The sequence below is a fragment of the Taudactylus pleione genome, unplaced genomic scaffold, assembly GCF_031769625.1.
Source record: "Taudactylus pleione unplaced genomic scaffold, aTauple2 ptg000916l, whole genome shotgun sequence".
Taxonomy (NCBI): domain Eukaryota; kingdom Metazoa; phylum Chordata; class Amphibia; order Anura; family Myobatrachidae; genus Taudactylus; species Taudactylus pleione.
In genome coordinates, this window is record NW_028285317.1 from 1,906,665 (window position 1) to 1,919,574 (window position 12,910).

General features: G+C 45.3%; 1 protein-coding gene across 4 annotated transcripts in view; it reads right to left on the reverse strand.

Annotated features, from left to right (window-relative positions):
- Nucleotides 1-12,910, reverse strand: part of CDK14 (cyclin dependent kinase 14) — a 691,508-nt gene that overhangs the window by 539,978 nt on the left and 138,620 nt on the right. For 3 of the 4 annotated variants that reach the window (XM_088459603.1, XM_088459605.1, XM_088459606.1), the window contains one exon: nucleotides 9,945-10,190. In XM_088459603.1, coding sequence (XP_088315729.1) covers nucleotides 9,945-10,190 — 246 coding nt within the window. The remainder of the gene's footprint in view (nucleotides 1-9,944; nucleotides 10,191-12,910) is intronic. The other variant, XM_088459604.1, reaches the window with a different exon arrangement.

Here is a 12,910-nt window from a genome sequence, read left to right on the forward strand (position 1 = left end):
TCGCCGGGATTAAGTAGTCTAGAAGCCGGCGGTCGGGATTCTGTCGCCGGCTTCATAAACGTATACTATACATACCAAATCTACATATGGGCATAAGCTTTGGCTTGTAAGCATGCTCAGTACAAAAGTGCGCAATTTACATACATTTATTTAAGAATATGGACGTACGCGTAACTCACAATGAGCTCCACAATGTATTTATCACTGATATTAGTGCTGCACATGACTAGGGTTCGACTCCCTTTCTGTATTCAGGGCCTGATTCAGAGCCGCTCGTTCGTTCCGAGCGATGTTTGCACAACTGCACATGCGTACGGTTCGTAATACGCATGCGCGAACCAGTCAGTGCGGCCAAAAATCGTTTGTTCGCTATATAGCGAATGCCTGCTATTTTGAGTGACAGGAGGAGGCGTATGTGGGTGGTAACAGGGGAAGGTGCTTGAAAACGGGGAGTGGAGATCCGAACGCAGGCGTGCTTAAAGGTCAAAACGGGCGTTTTAAGGGTGTGCATAATTAATACAGCAGCGTCATTGACCACGTCACTGGGTTATTTTATAGCCAGAACTGCTCGCAAGATTGCGGTAGGAAAAACCAACCACAAGAATAGCGAGCAGTTCATACGCTGGTCGATGTACTCGATTAATCTAATAAATAGCGGACATGACGTAGGATGCGAGCGGCCAGGGGGCGTAGTTTTCCAAAAAACGACCTCAAGTTTTGTTCGCTCGTTCAGACCTAGAGGCGTGAACAGACCGCAAAGAGCGAACGGTTCATTTGAATAGCCACCCCTTTTTTCTGAACGACCGAGCGCAAATAGCGTCCAGCTCTGAATGAGGTCCTCAGTTCACAGCTCCGCTGCTTGCTCACCGGTCTGTACTCTATTAGCCAATCAGATCAGTTGGAACATTTACTATAAAATCAATCAAATGTTAAATTAGGCTGAAAACTAGAGCAATTTGACACAACTTGAATCTGCATGGCTGTACCCTATGACATAATGTTGAAATCACGGCATAATAGGATTCCGGAATAAATCCCCAAAATTAGTAGCCTAGTACGGTTCCACCATGGCCATGCTTGCCAAAGTTTAAGGATTACGGGCCTGATTCAGACCCGTTCGCTAGGCTGCGTTCGCACACAGCCTGCCGATGTTTGCAATCTGCGCAGGCGTATAAGATGCAATGCGCGTGCTCAAACCAGTCCATGCGATCGCCCCTTGTACACAGACGCCTCACTGAATTGAGTGACAGGACGAGCTGTTTGTGGGTGGTGACAGGGGTTGGTCGATGGAAACAGGGGAGTGGTTGGTGCGATCGCAGGTGTGTCTGAGCCTCAACGCCGTTTCAGAGGCGTGCATAATTAAGACGCAGCATCATAATACACGTCATATGGCTGAATTACACACTGAAGCACTCGCAGTGCTTGCGGTAGCGTATGGTCAGCCACAAGTGCTGCGTATGGGTCCGATGTTACTCGATGTTACCGATTGTTGCATACACTTCCTGGAGATGACGTGTGTTACTAAGGGAAAGCGGGCGTCTTAAGACAGGCTGGTGGGCGGCTAAATGCACACCGCGATTGCACGCCAAGACAGTGGGCGTTCTAATGCCTTGCTGTGTGATCGCGGGATCTGCATACTTTGACAGCTGACGGCTGCGTGTGAACGCATCTAGCGAGCAGGTCTGAATCAGGCCCTACATTCTATATAATTTTCATGGTTTTCCGCACAAATGGTGAACTTTGACCTCAAAAACAGTCAATCCATAAGGGATGTAGTCAAAAAGTCGACAGTCATGATGTCAGTATTGTTAAAATGTCATCAGGCAACGTGTCAACAGTCTCAAATATGTCTACAGGTGAAATGTCAACACTGTGATAATGTTGACATTAGGGTTAGGCTGCAGGGGGAGTTTAGGGTTAGGCATTAGGGGGTGGATAGGGTTAGGCACTAGGGAGAGGTAAGGGTTAGGAACTAGGGAGAGGGGGTAGAGATTAGGGATAGGGGTAAATACAGATGATCATGCCACAAACGCGTGCAAGCATCGCGGCATCAGTTTCCCCGCAACTGCATACACCATGCTACGCTATGGCGCGCACTGCAATGTCACCATGCATTCCTATGAGGCGCGTACACAGTGTGCGCATCGTCTCGCGCTATGTGTAGCGTGATTCAATGCACCATTGGCAACAATATAGCTGGGCATATCTGTACTCACCTGAACGCCAGAGGATCACAAGTCTGACCCGGAAGTCACATTCACATAACCGCTGGGACCTGGAAGCTGCGCTGCAGCAATCGGGAGCCAGTCAGTCACCGTTGGGCCACCAGGGATGATATGTTGACAATCTTATATGTCGACATTTCATCACTGTCTACACGATGAATGTCAACACTTCATTTGCAATATGCAAGTGGATCAACATACATACAGGACAAAATATATATTAAAGCTAACTTCTCATTTAAGTGACTTTTCTCTGAATCCCCAAGGATATTATATAACTTAGCTGAGTTAGCTCTCCTGGTGATAAAATCAATTTTGCAGTATTTGAGAAATGAGGGTTCTCACAGAGAGTGATGTCTTCATCTGTACGCCCCAGGGCGGCTAACACTTCTCTCTCTTCAGAAAGAGTTTTACAGAATAAAGACTTTATTTCTGTCAGAAGTTCTAAATTTGCTTAAGAAAAGAATAATTCCAACAAGCATTAACATGGCCAATATTTTATCTATACCAAGAACAGGGGGATAGTCAAACGGTGACTCTCTGGCTGTTGAAGAACAACAAGTGCCAGCAGGCCACAACAGCTACTTATATTCTTGAATTAATGCCTCTCTTTCACGGAAATCAGGGCCTGATTCAGAGCCGTACGCTATTTGCGGACGGTCGTTCTGAAAAAGGGGCTGGCTATTTAAATGAAGCGCTCGCTTTTTGCGGTCTGTTGATGCCTCTAAGTCTGAACGAGCGAACAAAACCTGCGGCCGATATTTTGAGAAAAACGCCCCCTGGCCGCTCGCATCATACGTCATCTCCGGTATTTATTAGATTAATCGAATACATCGAAGGGCGTATGAACTGCTCGCTATTCTTGTGGTAGCATTTTCCTACCGCAATCATGCGGGCAGTTCTGGCTAAAAGACAACCAAGTGACGTGGTTAATGACGCTGCTTTGTTAATTATGCACACCCTTGAAACGCTCGTTTTGACCGTTTGGCACGCCTGCGTTCGGATTTCCACTCCCCCGTTTTCAAGCCCCTTTCACTGTTACCACCCACAAACGCCTCATCCTGTCACTCAAATTAGCAGGCATTCGCTATTTTGCGAGCACATGAATTTCGACCGCACTGACTGGTTCGCGCATGCGTATTACGACCCGTACACATGCGCAGTTGTGCGAACATCGCTCGGAACGAACGAGCGGCCGCTTACGAGCGGCTCTGAATCAGGCCCTCAGTGGCTGCCAATTCACATCATCTTGGTAGAGAAAGACAGAAAGAAAGCAGTGTGGCAGCTCCAATTGATGCCGATGTAACCAACACGCAGAGATATTGATTGCTGGAGTAGCATTAGTAATATTACCACAGAGAGTTTTTACAAACCCAGAAAGAACGGTTTTACTGTAGTGATTTTTTTCTTCTGGTGTATATTTTTTTAACAACAAAAGTATTTCAGAGTAGGGGATAGATTTACTAAAGAGAGAGTTTTTAGAAGTGGAGATGTTGCCCTTAGCAACCAATCAGATTCTAGGTGTTAGCATTTAACTAGCACCTTCTAGAAGATGATACCTAGAATCTGATTGGTTACTATGGACAATGGGCCTGATTAAGAGCCATTCGCTAGATGCAGTCACTCGCTCCCAGCACATGCAAATCCAACACACACCCAGCAAGTCACGCCCACTATGTCTTGGCGAGCGATCACTTTGTGTATGCAGACGCCCACCAGCCATTCATAAGACGCCCACTTGCGCACGTCATCTCCTGGAAGAGCATGAAAACATTGGTACATCGAGCACCATCGGATGTGCTCGCAACGCTTGAGGTTGCCTATACCTGGCAGCAAGCACTGCGATCACTTCAGTGTGAAATACGACCAGGTGACGTGTACGACGCTGCCTATTATGCACGCCTATGAAATGGCGTGGAAACACACAGGCACGCCTGCGTTCATACCACCACCCCCTGCCCCTCCCCTCCGTTTCTAGTGCCCTGCCCCTGTTACCACCCACAAACGGCCTCTCCTGTCACTCATTCAACTGGGCCGTCTATGCTGGGAGAGCGGGCGCTTCCCGATCTGTCGCAGTTGTTCGCGCACGTGCATTGTGATACATACGCATGCGCAGAATGCAAATATCGGCCAGCTACGAGCGACCGCATCCTAGCGAGCGGGTCTGAACCAGGTCCAATATATCCACTTATAAAAACTCACTTTAGTAAATACACCCCCTAGGAGACCAGAAAAAAAAATTGTGGTATAGAAACAGTTCTCGTACTTCTATGATTGTAAATGTCCCGTGCATCACACAGAATTACAATTATTGCTACAAATATTTTCCCTTTTTTTCGGTCTGTTTTCAGTAACGCCATTCCCAAATAAAGGCTCACAATAAGTCATTTGTTTTGCCGTAACTAAAATTAATTTCTGAAAATCTACAGTGAGTATGCTGTACTGTAAGGTGTAGTACTGTATCTAAAGCACATTCATGATGTACAAATATATCCGTATGTACCAGTCATGCAGAAATATGTCCCTGGAAATTCGGACGCAAGCATTGGCTCTGCGATGGCGGCAAGAGGCGCCTTTTTTCTTCAGACGCTTCTTGCAGACATTAGCGGAATTTGGCAGTAGCAGTTGATACACTGCATACCGTGATAAGCTAAAATCAGGCCCTTAGTTCTCCTTTGATGAGGTGTCATTTCTATATGAAAATTACACAAATTAAATTGCAGACTTTTTCCCCCATATTTTCCATAAATGATGAATAGTTGGATTTTACCTTGTGTTAAAATTATTATGAAATTGTGAATTTTGCCTGAACAGAATTGAACAAAGTATGATCCGCTGGACGAGATTACATCCCCGGCTGAGCCTGGGCACGGGTCCGTATCACCGGTTACATTATACACAATCCTATCCGGCCACTCAAGCTCTATAAAATGTTGATTTTTCAGACCTAAATCGGAGCACAAAATAAAAGATCTGTAGGTAATGAAGGGTCTTACATTAAGGGTACGGTCGAGCAGAATTAGCAGTTTTGGTACGGTTCAAGTACCACTGCAATTTAACAAAGTCTGAGTGCTGGACATATCCAAAATATCTTCTGCGTTATGCTACTTACTGCCGCAGACCACAGTCCCCATTATTATTATTAAGTAGGGGCTGGGGCCTTTCCAAATTACCAAGCACCATTATATGGAGGAATTACACCTGCAAATGACTTTGCTGGGAAATGTCCCTAATGAAGCCGCTGCCCCGCCAATAATTTTTTTCTTAGACTGAAAAATCCTTCCTTATTGTTGTGATATGGTGCAATGAAGAATTATTTCTGGGGCTCCATTGCAACCAATCAATGAATTAAAGGGGGCCCTGTGGGCACCTCGTCCCTACACCTCCTGCAAAGGTTGCCATCTTTCCAAAAAGTTTTCGGGAAGATGCACATAAAATAGCAGAGGCTCTGGCATAGACAGAGACTTTGGAATATCATCCAGGCAAAGGCCGAAAGATGGTGCCACCAGCAGCAGGTATAGGATGAGGTGGTCGACAGCACAGAGAGGTGGGGTCATGTTACACAGTCAAGTCTGTTCTCGGTGCAGGATGTGCGGAGAGGTTCCCCCCTTGTACAATGGGCCTGTGTGCACAGACTCCCTGCACCCATTATAGAATCACAGTGAGAAAGTCTTACAGCTATTACCCCTCCTTCCAGTGATCTTGTTAAGTAGTTTATTTAAACCTAGAGCAGGTTGGTCTGTGATTGAATGCTGAGGTCTTCTGCCCAGTTTAACTAGGCAAAGGAGACTGCCCTTAGGGGGTGTGTGAGCATTTGATGCTCTTGCTCACATCTGATGATTCTGCGAAAAAAAGTGTGGCCCCTTATGGGACCTAGGCCCTCATTCAGAGCCGCTCGCTAGCGGCCGTACGCTCGTTCCGAGCGATGTTCGCACATCTGCGCATGCGTACGGTTTTTAGTACGCATGCGCAAACCAGTCAGTGCGGCCGAAAATCGTTTGTACGCTATATAGCGAATGCCTGCTATTTTGAGTGACAGAATGAGGCGTATGTGGGTGGTAACAGGGGAAGGTGCTTGTAAACGGGGGAGTGGAATTCGAACGCAGGCGTGCTTAAAGGTCAAAACGGGCGTTTTAAGGGAGTGCATAATTAATACAGCAGCGTCATTGACCACGTCACTTGGTTTTTTTTAACTCAGAACTGCTCGCAAAATAGCGGTTGAAAAAACCAACCACAAGAATAGCGAGCAGTTCATACGCTGTTCGATGTACTCGATTAATCTAATAAATAGCGGACATGACGTATGGTGCGAGCGGCCAGGGGGCGTTTTTAACAAATAAACGAGCGTATGTTTTGCATGCTCGTTTAGACTTAGAAGTGTGAATAGACTGCAATTTGCGAACGGATCATTTGAATAGCCACCCCTTGTTTTTGAACGAACGACCGCAAATAGCGAACGGCTCTGAATCAGGCCCTAGGGCCCATTATGATAACCCCTAGAAAGATATCAAATGGCCCTTTCCTAGATTAAATAAGGGGGTCTTACTGAGAGAAAGGAGGAGTCCGGGCATCAGGAGTATCTTATTCCTCTGATTGTCGGGTGAAAAAAATATACAAAAAACAAAATAAAAAAGCTATTATCAGTCTTTCATCTTTGATTTGCTTCAATTACCACAATCTTACCATCCTGTCCAGCTGTAATCCCCCTGACAATTCTGTTACCTCCCTCTTTGACATGAACGCCTCTCGCTAGGTAGAAGTAGTCATGGAGAAAATACACTAATAGCAGCATTTACATGTATTTTTTTGCTTAAAATAAAGGCAGTGAAGCATTGGGAATGGGCAGATGGCCTCCAATCCCTGACCGAATTCACCGGCTCGGAAACGCTACAATTGCATCGCTGTAAGAGGAGGTCACCAAACTCAAATAATAGGTCTATAAAGGTAGCAGAACATGACTAAAGAGACAAGAGGCTTCCCAGGGGCACTGGCTATAGACTTAAAGTTTTAAAGATTTTATTTCGGGGTTAAGTTGCACTGCATAAAGTCTTACCAACATAAAACCATGTATGAGACATCAAAGATGGTTTTTTTTATGGTTTATGAACTGCTGAAGTCAGGAAGAAGCGTTCTCAATGCGCTTTTCAAGTTACTGGGTTGGGCACATTTTTAACCCTAAGTACCTTGTTAACTAGTCTGTACTGTATATACACAACATCTATCTGGTATTGGCGAGAGACAACAAGCAGAGAAATCCTAGAAGACGTTCAAAAAAAAAAATATATATATATATATATATATATATATATATATAAAAAAATTTTTTTTTTTTCCAAGGGAAACTCAAGACATAAATTAACTTTTACCCCACAAGCTTCATGCCACCAATACGTGCAGGAATCCAGCGCAGATCTGCTGTATGACCTCCACAACTTTACTGGGTGGTGGAAGGAATATTAGGATCACAAATACGCTGCCTGGAGCTGATCCAAAATATATACAAATGCTCAGGAATCTGACAGAAATAACATTAGATAAAGATACGTAAAGTAGATGATAAAGGATCTGTAAACCATTAAATGTACGATTTTATATAGGAACCATGAAGGCATACCTCCCAACTCTGCAACGCCAGCAATTGGGATGGTGAGCGAGATTGTGCTTTAATGGGAGGGTGGGACCACCAGAGCAGGAATGATGTGTGGCCACAACCCGGAGTCACTTTTGAATGGTTAAGCTGCCACTTCCCTGCTAACACCACGCACACTGCATCTTGTTACTTATGTTCTGCTACAGATGTGTCCTGCTACATCGTTACTGCGTACGCAGCTAATCGCGCGAGGCATGTGCCTGTGAGTGGATATGCGCACTGCATTCGCACCCGCACCTCCATAGGATTGCATGGTGTGATAGCAGTGCGCGCCATAGCGTACCGTAGCGTTTGCTGCTGCGGGTAATCGCATGGCACGATGCGTGCGCACGTTTGTAGCGCGATCGGCCAGACCAGCGATGAACATGACACAGCCCTCCACCCGCGTGACAAAGATGCCCCAGTCAAATCAGAACAGCCCCTCCTGAATTGGGAAATCTGGGGGTTATAAGAAAGTGAAATATAACTTGTTCACCAGAATTCTACTGTAGCTTTGTAAAGTAAAGTAGAATTTGTCCAAGCATCCCCCCACTGACGACAGCTGCCAGAAATGTATACGGTTGGCACATGAATGACTTCACCTATCAACATAGTAATTCTGCATTGTTAGTCGGTTAAGCTGTAGAGCTGGGGCATATTCATTAATCAATTCTGCCTTAAAAATATGCAGAAACTGCTGTTTCCACGTGTTTAGGGGCAGAATTACGTATCCCTGAAATGCACCAATAGAGAAAGCATAAGATATCGGAGCCATATCCTGCTTTCTGTCTGCCAGCCCATCCAGGGGTTTTCTATAGGGTCAGGATTTACCAAGATCACTAAAGAGAAGCTTTGCAAATCTTGCCTGTGTGTGCTAACGCCATCTTCACACACTGACTGCAAAGGGGTAGCACTGCCGGAGAGGGATCAATCATTCTTCATCTGGCTACAGGAGATCCTAATGCGCATCGCGGACTCTACCACATTGCGCACGTGCAGCTGGAAAACCTGCGCACACTTCATTAGTCGCAAGGGGTCCATATGTGATCACTTTGTACCTGATCGCTGGGAAGGACTCTTATTGGAGCCTTTATCCCTGTGATTTATATTAATACATTTCAGCAAATAAAGAATCCGTATTGCCGCAATATGTTGTCATAGGGGTTCTCAATATTTGGGGCGCACATCTATTTATAATACATATGTCCCTGAGCCTGCTCATCTAACATGGCTGTCTGCTGTAGATGAGTGACAGAGCATGGTGAACGTATTGAGTTATAATATAAACACTTCAGTTACTTTACTGTATGTACATGATCCAGCTCCATAATACACAGGATTTGTTATATACTAATACCATGGGCCAACTTTACGTGCTTTTACAGTACATTGGAAAGGAGTTTATTATGGTTTTTATCGCATAGCTGTTTGCACCTGTAGGTGGCATTTCATGTTGCTAAGTGTTTTGTGATGTAGAGAAATTGAAGGAAAACGCCCTTAGGCATACTTGCCTACTTTTGAAAAAGCATTTCAGGGAGATTGCGAAAGCAACGCCTATGAGCGCGTGTTAAAGTGGGCGTGTACTGCTACGTCTGAGAGGCGTGTCATAAAATTGACTGACATCCAAATGTAAATGAGCTCCAAAGCAGTTAGTAAGATCTACATGTAGCCATAGGGATCATCGTGCCTTATAATCCATGTAGAGTAAAAATAATAATGATCCCATTTAAATGTATAGATCTGTTTTTTTTATATATATAACCACTATATAATAGGGATAAAGTGCAATCAGGGAGTTTACTAGACTCTTCAGGGAGACAGGGAGATTGCTACTATTTCAGGGAGTCTCCCTGACAATCAGGGAGAGTTGGCAAGTATGCTCTTAGGTCATCCAAAATATGTGATGTTTTTGTAAAATTAAAATATTTTGTATATAATATAATAGCATATAAAGAAGCACAGGTGTATCCTTGGTGGGGTTTCTGCACAGTTGTGCTGATTAGGTAACAACCTTTCCACCAAGACACTCTTACTTCCACAGACTATCAGTGGTCCTGATTACACCAGGCTTCAACATTGCACACTCTTACCGAGCTGGGGCTTGAATGTCGTCTGAGTTTGGGAGACTCCTTCCCCACGGGCGGGCTCTTAAAGTTAATGCATGCATTGTTTTCAGAGTGCACTCTCTTCACCTGGTTTGCAGTTTTTTCGAATGGGTCAAAACTACTCTGAGTTCTCTGAACACGGACTTTCTTGTCTTCAGGAATGGTGTCCAGTGGTTTGATCACCGAGTCCATTCCCTGGCAGTTCCGTGTAGACATCTTGGTGACACATATCTGCAGGGGACAAGCAAAGAGAGTTATGTAAATAACAGGTCGGGTGGCACTTCAGCTGAACAATAAACACGCGTACATCTTATCTTTGAGGATGGCGAGAATGGTTATTGTTCAAGGCTGTAAACATGCCCTTTTCAGGATGATGCATTGTTTGCTCGGGGCTCAATGGTTGAAGTAATCAATCCCTCAGCTGCAGAAACGTGAGACACTATCTGCTTGGTGTAACCCAAACAAAATAAACTACCAGTACGTAATACAACCTGCCTCTAATTGTACTGCGGCTCAGCAAATTGTAACACATCATCGTCTGCAAGGGACTTTTTCCATCTTATTAACTATATTTAATATTGCTCCTTAGCAGAACTAGGGACTGCTAAAATAGACCATCTCTAACAATAAATCCGGGATGCAAGGCGCCTTATGCAAAAAGTTATCAATAGCATTCCCAGATGTACATTTCAGAAGCCCAGCAGAAATTAGGATATTTGAATTTATAGTAAAACATACAGTAATGGTTGGGCGGCGAGGAGGAGACTTTTTGTTCTGCATATTAGAATTCTTATCAGTAACCCTTTTAAAGGATAATGCATAGACCATTAGAGCTCAAAATGGATGATAACAGAAGAGTTAATGGCTTTCGGCAATGAACATATCTCCAGCCAAAGTACAGGTCGCTTTTATACCTACTGCTGTGAAAGTTACATTATATACGTATATTTAAATATTTTTTACCAGCTATTTATATAGCCCACACATATTTCACAGCGCGTTGGAGAATATTTGGCCATTCACATCTGCCCCTGACCCATTGGAGCTTACAATCTATGGGGGAGATTCAATGCAGTGCAATGTTGAATAGCTCCCGGAAGGAGATCCCGCAACTTAACACCCGGGTTAAGGCGCAGTAACCGGCATCTCCTGACTAAGGGCATGATTCAGAGATGTACGTTCATCCGAGGATGATTGCACATCTCCGATGTTAAAGGGTTTGCACCTGCGCAGGACCCGTCGCTTGTGTGTGGCTCTGCAAATCCGTCCATCTCTGAATCAGGCCCTAAGTGCAGGGTAGTGTCTAGATTCCCATCGTGGGGAGGTCCCTGATGTCATCAGTTACTGTCCAACGTCATTCCCTACCATCCATGTGGGCATAGAGTGGGAATATAACCTTGTGGAGAGTGTGCCACCGAGCCCGAAGTGTGGCGATTGAAGCGAGCCCGCGAGGGGACAACTTTCTTCTTAAGATGGCCTTTATGGGCATAGAACCGCACTTCCGCCCTCACTCACGTCACTTCCAGGTGCCTAGCATGAAGGGGAAATAAGCTATACCCTAAGTGCAGGGCACATCACGGTCAATTGAATAGCTTCGGAAACTCCTTTCCTGTCACTATGCAAATCGCAATGAATTGAATCACTCCCTATATTCCCTACCACATGCACACACTAGGGTTCACTTTTGTCAGGAGCCAATTAACCTAGTAGTATGTTTTTGGATTGTGGGAGGAAACCGGGGCACATGGAAGAAACCTCACACAAGCACAGAGAGAACATACAAAAGAAAGTTTCAGTACAGTCACATTTTTCTCCAGAATTCTACATTAAAGAGTCCTGTGGCTTCAAAAAAATCAAACAGTCATCCACTGTGCTTGACAGATGATATGAGGCTCTTGTGGTGATAACACTGGTTGGTAAAAGCCAGAACATGGTGTTTTGCAAAACTTAACTGTCCAAAGACATTCAGGACCTCATTCAGAGTCGGTCGAAGCGGCCGCACGGTCGTACGGGAAAAGGGGCTGGATATGCAAATGATTCCCTCGCAAGTTGCATCCCTAAGTTCGGATTGGTAGCTCGACCAAGGGGAGGAAGCGGTCGGAAGACAAAAAAATATGCCCCCTTCTCGTACGCATTACACGTCATCTCCGGGCATATAAGGATTAATCGAGACCATCGGGAACCATCGGAACTGGTCGTAGAGCTTAAGGTTGACCATACCCTCTCTTAAGCTCTACGATCATGTCAGTGTAAAAACCTCCCATGTCACATGTGCCATGACGCTACTTTGTTAATTATGCACTCCCATAATCCGTATGCACTCCCATAAAACGCCATTCGCATAATGAGGCACGCCTGCGTTCGGATCTCCACTCCCCCGTTTTCAAGCACCTTCCCATGTTACCACCCACAAACGCCTCCATGTGTCACTCAAACTACCGACCTGGCTGTGTTCAAGGAGAGAGAAATTTCTGATCGTAGCGGCTAGTTTGCGCACGCGCATTGCGAACTTTACGCATGCGCAGTATAGCGAACATCGGTGGTGTACGACCGTGCGGACGCTTCAACCGATTCTGAATGAGGTCATCTGTGCTCAAGTTACTGGGTTCCACAGAAATAAGACAACTGTAAGATTTGGTGTTTTTTTGTCTTTTATAAAGAAGAGGCTTCATTCTTGCTACCTTTCTTGCCATATTTGTTCAGTATTTGATGGCAGACTTGAACCCTAACATATACAGTGTTATGGGAGCCATGTAGACACCTGCGCATGCACAGGATCTGTACTGCACATCCAGTGGAGGTTCTAGGGGTGGGCTATTGCCCGGGGCACTGTGACCTGAGGGCGCGGCTACAGTCACCCCGCTGGTGCCAGCTAATTAGACGCCGCCCACCCGCTCTTGCCTGCTGCGGCGCCGTCATGATCTCAAGATCCCTCGTCTTACTCCCTCACC